A 13,564-nucleotide genomic window follows, 5' to 3' on the forward strand; every position below is an offset into this window, starting at 1 on the left:
GAGAGGGGATACACTTTGGACTGGATACTGGACACTGTTAGGGTGATGCCCTCCTTCAGGTTCAGGGATTCTGGGCTGCAAAGGTGCAGCACGCTGACTTACGGACACATCACTGGTGCTAGGACCAATTTATTTTATTTTTTTTTTCTTGGAGGATTAGTTCCAAGAGCTACCACTACACCAACAGCTATCACTATCATGCTTGCCCCGGGAGCGCCATCAGCCCAGGCTGATGAAAAACCTCCCATCCCCTGAGTCACAAAGCTCAAAGAGCCGGGAGCGGGGGCTGCTCGGGGGCTCCCCCCTCAGCGGGCTGAGGGCGGCCCCGCGGCCTGGGCCGGGCCGGGGGAGGCGGCGCCGCTCCCGCCCGTTTCCCAGGGTGCAGCGGGCGCGGCGCTGCCTGGCCACGTCCCCGGGCCACGTCGCTCGGTGCCCGCTGAGCTTGCGCCATCTTCGCTCCCCGGCTCCCGGGCTGCGCCTCCTCCTCCTCCTCCTTCGTCTCGCCGCTCCGCCGCCATGAACATCTTCCGCCTCACCGGGGACTTGTCCCACCTGGCGGCCATCATCATCCTGCTGCTCAAGATCTGGAAGAGCCGCTCCTGCGCCGGTGCGTGTGGGGGAGGCAGGCCTCGGCGGGAGGGCGGCGGCGGCTGAGGGGAGCCCCTCGGGGGCCGCCCGTTGCCCGCGCAGGGCGGTAAAGCAGGCGGAGGTGGTGCCGGGGGGGGGGTAGCGCCTGCCTGAGGCGCCCCCTCAAGGCCCCCCGGGGGAGGCCGGGCGGGTGCCCAGGGGCGATCGCTCCCCTCAGCGCCCCCCCTCGGTGCCCCGCAGCCGGCAGGGGGGAGCACCCCCGGCTGGGGGGCGCCGTGGCGGCTGCCCTTGCTCCGCGGCTTCAGCGGCCGCGTTTGCTTCGTGCTTTAATCCCCGGCAGCGCCGCCTCGGCCGGTCCCGGCGGGCAGCCCCGAGCCCCCGCCGCTGCCGAATGAATGGGGCCGGGGGGGGGGGGGGGCGCCGGGCTCGGGGCTCGGGGCTCGCTCGCTCCTCGCTGGCAGCGCCGCTCTGCAGGCGCCGTGGTGCTGGGAGCGGCTGGCTCGCAGGCTGCAGCTCCTGAACTTTCCCTCCCTCCTTCCCTCCCTCCTTTCCCTTCCCTTCCCCCGGAGCCGCTCAGCGCTCCCGGCGGGCTGGCCCCGCGCCCTTCTCCCCTTTGTTTCCCTCTTCTCCCAGCCCAGCTCCGAGCCCGTTCTCTCTCCGGGCCGTGCCGCCGCCTCCTGCAGCCTCGGTGCTGCCGGCTGGAAGGGAGCGAGGCCGGTCCGGGGCCGGCAGCCTTCCCCGGCCTGCTCTGACGTGGCACCGCGGAAGGTGGGGCGGGGAGGCCCTGGGGTTCGGCCGCCCTCCGGGCTCGGGGCCGGGAGAAGCCCCGCGGCCACCGAGCAGAGCCCCACGGCTGGGGACAGCCGGCCTCGGCCTCCCTTCCCCGCCCCGTGCCCTCCGCCTGCTCGCAGGGGTTGCTGTGGCCTCGGGGGGGGGGGGGCAGGCAGGTCCCTGCACTGCTGCACGGCTCCAGCCAACACGCAGCCAGGAGCTGGGTTCCGAAGGGGCATTTCTGCGCCCTGTGTGGGTTAGGTGGAGCAGGTTGGCAGGCCTGGAAGTGCTGCTGCTAGGAAGGGTGATTATGTCTCAGGTCGGTTGGCCGGGTGTTGACGTGGAATAACGTGCAAGTACGCTCTGGAGCAGATGTGTCTGTGAAGTATTTGGTTAAGAATGTGAGGAATTAGTTTAGGCTGCAACCTGGAAGAACTGAGCATGGGGAAATTAAATCTTGTTTAGCTTACAGGTAAGAGGAAGTACAGATTCTCTGTTTTCAGGTCGGGTCGGTTTTTGCAAATCACTTGGTAGTGCAAAAGAAAAATCATAGTAAATGAAGAGCATTTTAGAACAGTCGTTTTTTTGTACATGAAGGTGTTGAGTAAATGACTTCCCAGTTGAAATACAGTGATAGTGCAGAACTGTCATATCTGAGGCCAGGGAGCCCAAAAGCTCTGCTCTAAATGAACATTCCTGGCTCGAGCTGTGGTGGATTAGGCATTCTGTCTAGATCTGTCAGGAGAGGATCTGGCCCCCAACTCTTCTCTGGAGTTCTCTCCTCCTCCGTATTTCTTGAGAAATGCTGTCAAGGCTAAAAACGACTAAAGCGTTAATGAGCTGAAAAATAATCATGTCTTACTGTCTGAAGAAGGACAATGAGAAGTTCCAGTGCAAGACTAAAATTCTAATAGCATTTTATCCAGGAGATTCGTAAGTGACCTTTGGACACGAGGTTATTGACACAGTGTAGTACAGCATAACCCAGTCCCATCTTTCTGTTTAAAAAGTGATCTGTTGTTTTCCTTGGTTCGGTTATGACTGAGGATCTCTGTTATTAGGCTTTTACTTATAGGGAGGAAGAATCATAGCAGTCATTTTTGGTACTGCCTTCTCCAACAGAGAGAAGTAAAGAGGCCTGTATCACCCTCAGCTCCACCCATCACCAAATCAGCCAGTGTCCTCCAGTACAAGCACACCTGCATGCACTCGTTGAGAAGCCTGCTTCGTGCATTTTCCTTGGGAAAAGGCTGAAATCCCTTTTGCACGGGATTGTTTCATGGTGTCTTCAATTTCTGCTCTGTGTCTTTAGGAGTAAGTCCAGACCCATTGTACCTCCGGTATTTGTGTCAGAGGCCTGATGAGTTGGCTAGGAGAACAGCACCCCAGAGGAGCATAGGGTTCTATTTTGGGGGGCTCCTTCCTGTAGTGGTTTGTTGTTGGTTGCGGTTTCTGAGGATAAGAGTTTCATAAATACAAATTCTCATAAAATATATTTATAAAGTTCATGGCAATAACCCCTAACTAGTTGCCAGTAACTGTTCAGCAGCTGCTCAATGCCGTTATTAGAGGGCTTCATGCAATTCCTTTAGACTGCATGGCCAGCAGAGCAGATTATAAATTAAATAAATGTATGCCCCATGGTTGTTGGTGACTAAGGAAACCGAGCAAACCAGCAGCTGGCTTAACTGTGTCCTTCTGAAGCAGTAGAAGCTTAGAAAATAAATAGAGGCTTCTAAATGATTGCTAAACTGCAGGCTGTGATCCATGAAGAGCTGGCAAACCACATGGTGCCGACTCCTCTCATCTAGTTGCATCTGTGTGTGTCTGAGGCCTTTGTTCCAGGAGGAGCTAGGAGGCCTGTAAAAGCAGCTGGAGCTGAGCGGGAGGCAGCCCGCGTACCTCTGCTGCGAGATCCTGCTTTCTGAAGATGTGTCAGTCCCCGTTTCCTTTCCTAAGAAGCAAATCCTCTAATTGAGGAAAACTGATGAGGCCAGGATAATCTGCGTTATGAAGCAGTCTGCGTTTTCAGTGTTTGATGAGCTTAATCTACTTCTTTTTTTCCTAATTTAGTCAATATGCTAAAAAGATAAGAAGGGGAAAGCAAATCAAGGCATGATTTCAGTGCTGGCAGGGCAACAATTTTTTGCATGAGTGGTTATTTGAGTTTCCACATTTAGAATTTGAAAAAATGTTCGCCACTCCAAGTAACAACTCAGAAATAATTACCAGAAGCTGTGGAGAATGCTGCAGGTAACTCTGTTATTGACTCTCCTGTCATGATTAGGAAATTCATGAGACTTGAAGAATCCTCTGCTTTCAAACATTGTCATGTTCAGACTGTATTTTCTAATCTATCCCAAGTCAAATTAGATTGTTTGTGCTGTGAATTACTACCTGAAAATTGATTTGCTTTTCTCAGTGTCATTTGTCAAGTGTTAAAGGTGACCTGCAGTTGTGAGGCTGTCAAATTATATGCTGAATAGTCTCTTTTTTTTAAATTAAAAAAACCCAACTGCATAGGTAGTGAGTGTGTAACACTTTTGCTAGGTAGTGTAGCCGTCTCACCTGCTATGGACCAGACCTTATACTTTGTTTAAGACTTTAGAAAGTGCATTGCCATAGGTTGTTGCCAATTTGTCTGTGTTTTCTCAGAAAATACTGCTTTAGGTAGGTTTGGAATTTCATTTCACTTTTTGAAGGAGAACTTTGCCTTTTAGTTGATAGATCTGAGTTTAGAGTTAGGTTGATTTTTTTATATCAGCATTTTATTAGCAGAACCAATGAAGTTGTGGTTCTGTGACTGATGTGAACTTAATGCTAAACAAGTTTTTATTAAATTCTACAAAAAGCCTGTGAGGTTTCCATGACTGTGTCCAGACTGGCTTTCTGCAGATCTCACAGCTGTGATGTGCAGCTTGTGCTCAGGTAAGTGGTGCACAGACTCCATAGCCAGGCTGCCTGAATGCTTGTGCTGTGCAGTCTGTCACACCACAGAAATCACACCAGCAGTTGTGGTTGATGAGAAAGTATCCCAGTTTCAGCGCTGCTGTCCTCTTTGTAAAAATCAACAGAGCTTTGGAAGAATCTCATCCTCTTGCTTTTAGCCAAGCAGAAGTTGAAGGAGCTTCTCCATGCATGAGGATGAAACAAAAATGAGAGCTTTGCATCCTGAAAACTTGAGCCCAGAGCTTTGCAAGATGAAGAAATAAAAATGTGTGTGTTTAGCTCAAGAGCTAAGTATTGTGTGAGGGAGGTGGAGCAGAATGACAGCAGCGTGGTTGCTCTGTCCCAGATGTCAGTCACGAGCCCTGGGCAGCACTGTGCAGGTGTACTGACACCTTTCTAAGGGCTAGAAGTGAATCAAGTCCTTTCAGCAGAGTTTGTGCCAGGGTCTTCCCTGTTGTTTTGCTAGGGAATAGATCTTAGCTTTCTCCCAGTTTGCCTGTCTCCGCGCAGGCCTTTGGTTTAAACTTTGAACCTTGCCTAGTCTGGCCAACTTAACTTGAAAATCAGTTTAGCCTTGGCTTTAAGATGTGTTTCAGCAACTTGAACTTTTGACTACAATAAATCGCTGATCAATAATTCATGTATTCAGTATGCTTTTTTTCTTGCTGTTTGCAATTCTTTCCTAAAAGAACATAGCACACGAAGTAACCGAGCATCGTTACGCGCAGTGGCGTGATGCCACGCTCTGATCCACGTGGCTTTCTGTGTCTGCAGGCTCAGACTGCAAGTCAGGGCTGCAGCTGGGTCCAAGGAGCACCAAGTATAATTTTCTGTTAACTTTGGAAAGCCATGTCTTTGTTTATTTTTTTTAGTGGGGCTTTTGCCTTGCAGTTTTAGTCTGCACAACAAAGTGTTGAGGTGCTTATCGTTCACTGAACTACGCTTGGTAATTGGCAGTTGGGTGCTTCTGTGGCTGCCACCTTAGGTTTACCTGAATGACAAACATTTCAGGTACAAATGTTGCAAACAAAAACCTTTTAATTGTTACAAGTTCAGCCATTCCTGTGCTTCATCTGTGAAGGTAAAGTCCCTTCATTTGGGGCAGTTCAGTGTTTCCTAAGCCTAAACAGAAAAGGAGTTGAATGACCATAGCACACAGCCTGCCTTCTAATTGGTTTATGGCACTGTTAATGAAAGCTGTTGTCAGAGTGCTGGTGTAAAGGGACAAGGATTTTCAGCCTTGCATCGTAACCCTTTTCTAGCAAATAATTTCCCATCTTGTTTTTCTGAACAATGTTTGCATGCTTAGCTAAACAAATTAAGCTATTTTCCCACTGGATGACTGAAAACAAGAATAATTGTAATAACAAGATAAAGGCTTGGTGGTTTTATGCCCCTGCTGTAACACCGCCACATCAGTGTTATGGTGTGATGCCTCACTTGAATCTTCAGAAGCTTTTAGTGACCGTGCAAAGCTTTAATGCAGCATTTCAGCAGTGAATGCTGTGGTTAGTGGTATATCTGCCTTCAGAAACTCTGGTGGCCGAAGAACAAAGATTTTGATGTCTGAGCTTTGGCCTAAAGTTGAAAGTTACTTTGAAGATTCTATGTAGATGTCTGTTACTTTAGCTCACTACTCTATTTTTGTAAATAGTATTATGTAGTAAGATCTCTTTTTGAGTGATAAAATTATTTTTTCATCATTTGTTCCGTAAGTTTGATAATTGAATTTCCTTGAGCCTTAAAATCACTTAATTCCTTTAAAATCCTACCATCGGTGCTAGCACGCTTCCTGATTATCTCTGGATAACTATCTGTAGTAACTATTGCCATTACACCTTTCCAGGTATTCATCTAAAGGTAGTGCATGACGACACTGAGACTTGAAAGCTAATGCAGCCTTGATAATGATAATGCAGAACAGATAGCTCATGGGTGGTATTCTCGGAGATTATACTAACTACTGTGAGTGACTTCTAAGTAGTGCTTGCACCTTTTCCAGTACAACAGTGTGTAGGTAGTATACGTTCACGCTGCTGAGATAACAGCTATCTAACTGTTCTGATTGTACAGCTTTGTTCTGTAAGCCTAGTTTTTGTAATCAGCTTGCCAAGGCTGAGAAAGAATATACCCCTTACTTCTGTGCATCAAGTGTTTTAAAGAACATCATCACTTTCTGAATAATTAATTATTTCCTTTATTGCTTTAGGTATTTCTGGGAAAAGCCAGCTTCTGTTTGCACTGGTCTTCACTACCCGTTATCTGGACCTCTTCACTTCATTCATTTCATTGTATAACACATCTATGAAGGTAGAGTATACTGAAGAGTTAGAAAAGCTAGTATTGTTGCATGCAGAGCGCATAATTTCATTAATCAAGGCCTCTTTAATTGGCCCACTGCACAGTTAGTGCAGAACAAATTCTGGAAGGGCTTTGGATAAAGAACATGGAAAATGGACTTAAAACCCTACTCTTTCTACACTCTACATGCAATTATCTAAAAACTGTTTGTAATGGGTACTGTGACACTTAGAACAAATGCCAGTTTGGTTATTGGAAATCAAAGCCTGTGGCAAAAATGTTTCACATAAATTATATTTCTCATTTGGGAGAGAAGAGCTTAAAAAAAAATCTTTCTGCACACTACAAGGTAAATTGGTATTCAGAATATTCTGTAGCCAGAATTGCAGCTAATGTCTTGTCTGAGGCTGATCAGAAGTTTGCAGGAGAATGCTTTAGGAGCATAGCTTCCATCTGATTATACCCCTTTTGTTTGTCCACTGAATGTTAGTGAGCTCAAATTTGGTTTTGTTAGTTCTGATTGTGCCGTTTCTGATGATGAGTACAAGAAAATAAAGCATCAGACTGGAAGAGTGCAGCTTGTTCGGCATTTATGGCACTGGAGCAGGCACCTTCTTAATCCAGTTCCTTTGTTCTTGGGTTTCTTGATGCCTTTCAGTTTTATTTCAGACAAGAATGTAACTTTGCCAAGAGGGAAGAATAGGCAGTCTGTAACACGAAATGTACTGAATAATTAAGGGAATAATACTGTAAAATAAAATTTTAGATCTTAAACCTACTCAGGCTGCTGTCTTCTAACAAGTCAAATATGCGTATGATTATGTTTTAACATCAACATTCTAGATGAAGAGTTGTGGGTTAAGTACAACTTCCTTGACACACAGGCTGGTTTTCATAGGGGATTTCTAAGACTATTGAAAGCTAGTGTTGGATGCCCTAAAGGAGCAGCTAGTTGTTTGTTTAATGGTCATGATTCAGAGTCATGGCCGAGCGTCTTTTACAGCCCTTGTACCCAGAAAATGAATGAATGAATGTGTGAAATCACACATCATACTTGCGTGTACTGAACTAACTGTCTTTCTAGCAATGGGAGAGCGGTCCTCCACTCAGATCCAGTACTAACATGCAAAATGAAAGCCTGTAGTTACAGGCTTATATATAACTACAGTTAGAGTTTCAAAGATTCTACTTAGACACACTTTGTTAGATGTAACTGGCTTTTCAGCCTGTTCTTGTAGTGCCAAGACAAGCTGCTTGAGTGCCCTTAGCACAGCTTCTTCTCTCTGCATTTATTCAGAATTATCTGATGTTACACAGTTGGGGTAGAGAACAGGAGCTACTATACAAATATGCTGACCTGGAGCATTGCTAGATGAGTTTTCTAGTCAGAGGAAGGTGCTGTAATCAGTGGCCAAAAAAAACCACAGAACTGTTAGTTTCCACATAGTTAGGATTAACTTCATTTAAAAAATATATATATAAACTAAACTGTAGGTACCAAATTGAGATGTATTCGTCTGGCAGCAATCATCAGATATTTAAGAAAATGTGTTTTTTTCCTGTGCTACAGGAGTGTGTGTGTGTCTGTATGTATATATATATATGTAAATATGCAATTGTTACTAACTGCCTCTACGGATCTGTAGACTAGAATTTTGTGATTTTTAGCATTGTGCATCGTACACTTGATTTTTGGATAGCACCTGTATCTGAGTATTGGATGCATTTCTTTTATTTTGGTACCTTTGAAAATGAAAGTAAAAACTCTTTGATTGCCCCAAATACACTGTAATTCTCATGAAGAAACTTCCAGTAAGGAGTTGGGGTTCATTCACATCCCTTAGTGCCTTATGTGACGGTACCAATTATGACTAGCTTACAGCTGCAGTATGCATTCCTTAAATCTATTATCTTGTCACATGGTCCTTTATCTACGGCCAGTCAGGGTGCTAGTGTAATAAGTCTCGGATTCTGAGCTCCCTAACATTTTATTTGTAGAATTTTATATTTGTGAGCACTGCTTTTAGTGGTGAATAGAATCTGCAAACAGAGGCTTTTGTTTTAAATTTGTTACTTTTCAGTTGTGAAGAACCTAAGTTTAATGTAATAAACTGGAATATTTAATCTTTCTGATGAAACTGAGGCAGATGCTAAATTAATTGTCCAGTCTAGTCTACTGTACCATGTTTTCTTCAGGGCACTGTGAGCTGTGTCCTGATGGTGGTAGATTGACCTTCAGAAAGTCATGTATTCTCTCTGACTCTGTTATTCATCTGTAAAATACAGCTATTTACCCCTTCTTCAGGGAATAGGTGTGAAGTCTACTGTGCCATAACAGTTAGCAATAGTAAGGTTTGAGATGAACTGAAATTAAAACTGACAGGTTCAATGCTTCTGGCAGTCTTCTAGCTTTAAGTTTTATTGCCTGCAGGTTGTTGGAAGACACTGGCCACTCTTCTGAGTTTAAGATGTTTAAAGGTCTGAATCAAATCAGCTAATTTGTTAGACATTAAATGGCCAGGTCTGTGTGGGGCTTGTTCAATAGATCTTTAATTGCCATATGAGCCACACCACCCCCAGGCTTTTTGAATTCAAAAAGACCTCTCCCATAATTATTGTATGTATATGCATGTACATTTTTAATTCAAATGTTTTGGGCTCTGCAGTTGCAGAAGTAGTCTTCCATCTCCAGTCTGTTCTGTAGTTCTGTCTACGCAGGGAAGAATCTCCAAAGAAACTTCTGACAATCACTTCAGCCAGAGGCAAGGTGACATTTGAAAACATCATTGGGTTGTTGGTTTTGAATTATTAATCTGCTGAGAAAAGCTAAATGCCACCAGGTAGCATGAATTTGCAGAGGCATGTAAACAAATAATGTATACAAACAACTAAAAAGGCAGAGCTTACTCCTTTTAGCGTCTGGGAATATCTTTGTTCAGTGAGTTTGGTGTAATCCTGCAACCTCTGTGTTTTGTTTTTTTTTTCTTTTCTTTCCTTAATCTTTAGCTTATCTACATTGCTTGCTCGTATGCCACCGTGTACCTGATCTACATGAAATTTAAGGCCACCTATGATGGAAACCATGATACGTTCAGGGTGGAGTTTCTGATAGTTCCCGTTGGCGGCCTCTCGTTTCTTGTCAATCATGACTTCTCTCCTCTGGAGGTGAGTTGGTTATGGGCAGGAGGCTAAACTCTTTTCCTCTAAAATATGTAGTACATGAAGGTAAACATTCTTTAGCTTAATATGGAATGTTTAGAAAGATGGCTGTGTTTAGTAGGTTCGGGCTAATGCTATTTCTGTAATGCATCTCTATGTTAGAGATGTCTCTGCAAATTGAAGGCACTTCAGGAGCCTAGCATTATTAATTTAACATTGAGTGTTCTGTTAAGTGGAAGACTGCCTTCTTTCCCAGTGCACTCTGATTGTCACATTAATTCAAAAGAATCCTTCCTTTTCTTATGTTTGCTAAAGAAGTACCCCAGAATGTGACTTGTGAGTAGTTGGTGCCACCTGCTGAAAACAAAAGAAATGATAATACTTCTTAAATGTAGCTGTGTTTCCCTATCAGAATAAAATATGTGTAAAATGTAATTTCAAACAGGTACATTTTTACACTAAATTAAGATAACTGTAGATGCTCATATTAAGTGGGCAGGCCTTTTTTATATTCAATGGAGTTACATGATATAATTAGGAAAATAATTTTAATTGCAGTATTTTGAGATTTTGTTTTAAACTTTGTTCTGTTAGCTTGTTCTTTAGACCAATTGATTGAAAAAGTTGGAAGAACATGAAAGAAAAAGGACTTCATCTTCTATGCAGCTTTTCAGAGCATCAGCTCTGTACACTGTGTTTCATGGCATTGTGTATCCTGAGCTGACAGATGTGTGCCAACTTTCCTCATGAGTAAACCTGTATTTGCAAGCTCACCAGACAACTGATTTGGAGAGCATTGTCTGAAAGTTGTTTCCTTGTACCATCCCAGGGCTGACTTAGTTTTTCCTGTACCAACAATAGTTTGCCAAAATACTGTACCTGTTGCTAACATTGATACAGCGTGAAAAGACAAGGCAATTCAAATGCTTTCTCTGCTTCTGTTATCAGTAAAACAGCTGAGTAATCCATGGTTGTTTCTTTTCAGATATTGTGGACTTTCTCCATCTACCTTGAATCAGTTGCTATTCTCCCTCAACTTTTTATGATCAGCAAAACCGGGGAAGCAGAGACCATCACTACTCACTATCTTTTCTTCTTGGGTCTGTACCGTGCCTTGTACTTAGTCAACTGGATTTGGCGCTACTATTTTGAGGGATTTTTTGACCTCATAGCTGTCGTTGCTGGTGTGGTCCAGACCGTTCTGTACTGTGACTTCTTCTATTTGTATGTTACAAAAGGTGAGTATTGGAATAACTCACAGCTTCAGGTAGTAGAATGTAGCAATTAACAGATTCATAAGGATCTGCTGTATAGACATAACAAAGTTGTTAATTCTGTGTGCAAGGTATCACTGTGATCTCCTCGATAGCTTTAATCGAGTACACTTTCTGCTAGTTTGGGGCGTTTCTGAGAACTCTTTTTAGTACAGATAAAATTGTGAATGTATAAATGATCTGATAAACTTAACCGGCAGTTTTGAAAATAGGTATGGCTAAATACATGTTGCAGTTTTCTTCTGTCAACAAGCATGATCCTCATGTTTTTACCGTCGAACGACTTTTAGTTTAGGTTGTACACTTAAAGACAACTTCTCTGTTCTGAATACCTGAAGAGTCCAAAAGGTTTTGGTTGTTTCTGAATACACTAAGCATAGAAGCCGTTGTTCTTGCTGGATCTATTAGTAATTCTGCACTTACTGGTATTCCAGCATCCATCATATAACCACAAAACTATGCGAATGTGTCTGTGTTAGGCAAAACTCTTAAGAAACCACAATCACAGGCTAATATGTCAGATGAGGCTGAAAAGTAAGAATACCAGGCTGTCACAAGAGGGCAGAGCTGGAATTGTTACTTCAGTGTAGTTTTACTGGTCTGTATTAAGTTGGGGAGAGCTGATGGCAGCATATCCCTTTTGTAACAAAGTGACTCTACAATAGATTTTGGTTCCTTTGAAGTTTTGACAGTTGTGTGCTTCATCTTGCTAACTGTTTTCTTTCATATTTTTCCTTGCAGTACTCAAGGGAAAGAAGCTCAGCTTGCCAGCGTAAGTGCCAAAAAAAACATCACCAGCATCTGTCCTTTTGGATGCTTGGACAGAACAATCCTTATCACAAGCAAAGGTGAAGATGCTTGAGACAGAAAGTCAGAAACACAGCTCTTTATAGTGCAGGTAGTCATCAGCGGCTCTGTAAGAACGGAGGAAAAACAACCAGCAGATTTCTGTTTGATGCATCTTGCCTTTATCTTTTTTATTACTATGTATAAAGATTTTTTACATAAAGAAACTTATACTGTATTAATAAATTCAGTGTATGGTTTCAATTGGAATAGTTCCAAAAGTGAGATTTTTGTGAGATTGTTTATGACCAGGAAAAAGTGCAAACTTTTTTTTTTTAATTTTCAAGAATTTCTTTGAAATGACTGATTTTTTTTCTTTTTTTTTCAGTGCACAAATACGTGCATCCTTGATGGATGGTAGTCATCTGTTCTTTCCCTTTGATTCAATTTTCATTCCACTATATTTATTTTTTCCAAAAGGTGAATATACGTCAACTTAAATCTGAAACCACCAATGTTTGATGTGATGTGCTGGTGCCCAGTCTTTGTGCCATCTGCTGACGTGGAGTTCCTTATTTAAAATGTATGTTGGTGCCAGAAGGGGAACAGTCACGTTCTGTAGTTGTCCCCCTTCTAAAACAGGCTGATGGCAAGAGGACAGTCAGGAAATCTCTTGTGGCCACAAGAATGTGCCCCTTCCTGTTCTGCCATGATGGTTGGGAAGGTAATCCCAACAATGACAGCGCTTGGCAGCGCAGGCTGTGAAGGGTGGGAGTTGTGGTTCTGTTGCTTAGTGGCAAATGTTTGTAACTGTATTCTTTGTTCTGGAAAAGAAGGTTAATTATCTTGGATGTACAGCCCTGCTACACCATTGCAGCCATAGAAATGGGAGACTTGTAAGTTGTTGATTACAGTAATCTGTAGGTGATCATTTTAACCAATGTCTACATTTTCTTTTTAATGAATGCTTTATAAGCAACATCCATGTTCAGCTTCAAGTGGTTTTTGATGTCACTTTTGGACAATTACTTTTTTTTTTATAGACTTTCCAAAATCAGCAGCACCAGTTACCATTCTTTATCCTTTAAATGATTCCCTTTTTTTACTGAGCTGTTGCATGATTTATCCTGTGTTACCATCCTCAATAAACACTTTATGAAATGGTGAAAGCGTTTCTTTTATTACTCTTGGATTAAAATTTTCCTTTAGTCTGAGCTGTGGCAAGAACACGCCGTTTGATGTCATTGTTTGCTTTATTGATACAAGCTTCTCTTGAAGGATTGGAGAGGTGTTGGCACGGAAGGGAGCAGTGGTGCCTTGGTTCTGTTCTGTATGAGCTCCATCTTCAGCCTGCTGTGACGGGGTTTAAAATGGAGGAATTTGCTGTAATGTTTGGTTCTTTTATGGTTTTGCTCAGGAAATCTTTAGGAAATCGTATGGCTTCTCTTAGTTTACCCCGCCTGTTCCCCCGCTTAGAGGTGTTAGGGCGCTAACCCTCCCGGGGCAGCTTTCCCTGCCCTCAGCCTGGCTCTGACCCAGCCGCGGCTCCGTGAGGGGAGCGGGGTGGGGATGGGGGGGGGGGGGGGGGGGGGAGCAGGCACCGCGCACGCGCCTCAGTCCTGGCGCCGTAAAGGCATGCGCGCGGGCAGAGCGCAGTCCCCCTCCCCTCCCCTCCCACTCCCCCCCCACCAGCCGCGCGCCGAGGGCGGGAAGGGCGCGTGCGCCGCGTGCTGCGT

General features: G+C 44.1%; 1 protein-coding gene across 1 annotated transcript; it reads left to right on the forward strand.

The window, feature by feature from the left end:
- The first annotated feature begins 362 nt into the window (after nucleotides 1-362).
- On the forward strand, nucleotides 363-12,997 carry KDELR2 (KDEL endoplasmic reticulum protein retention receptor 2). Its single transcript, XM_068699112.1, has 5 exons — nucleotides 363-607; nucleotides 6,518-6,618; nucleotides 9,616-9,774; nucleotides 10,754-11,006; nucleotides 11,784-12,997. The coding sequence occupies exons 1-5, from the start codon at nucleotides 517-519 to the stop codon at nucleotides 11,816-11,818; spliced, it is 639 nt and encodes a 212-aa protein (XP_068555213.1). The 5' UTR covers nucleotides 363-516; the 3' UTR covers nucleotides 11,819-12,997.
- Nucleotides 12,998-13,564: the final 567 nt, after the last annotated feature.

This window comes from Anas acuta, chromosome 15 (assembly GCF_963932015.1).
Source record: "Anas acuta chromosome 15, bAnaAcu1.1, whole genome shotgun sequence".
Lineage (NCBI taxonomy): Eukaryota > Metazoa > Chordata > Aves > Anseriformes > Anatidae > Anas > Anas acuta.

Coding starts and splice junctions, on each gene's coding strand:
- KDELR2 (XM_068699112.1), top strand. CDS start 517: ATGAACATCTTCCGCCTCACCGGGGACTTGTCCCACCTGGCGGCCATC. Junction 6,619..9,615: donor TGTATAACACATCTATGAAG/GTAGAGTATACT, acceptor CTTAATCTTTAG/CTTATCTACATTGCTTGCTC. Junction 11,007..11,783: donor CTATTTGTATGTTACAAAAG/GTGAGTATTGGA, acceptor TTTTCCTTGCAG/TACTCAAGGGAAAGAAGCTC.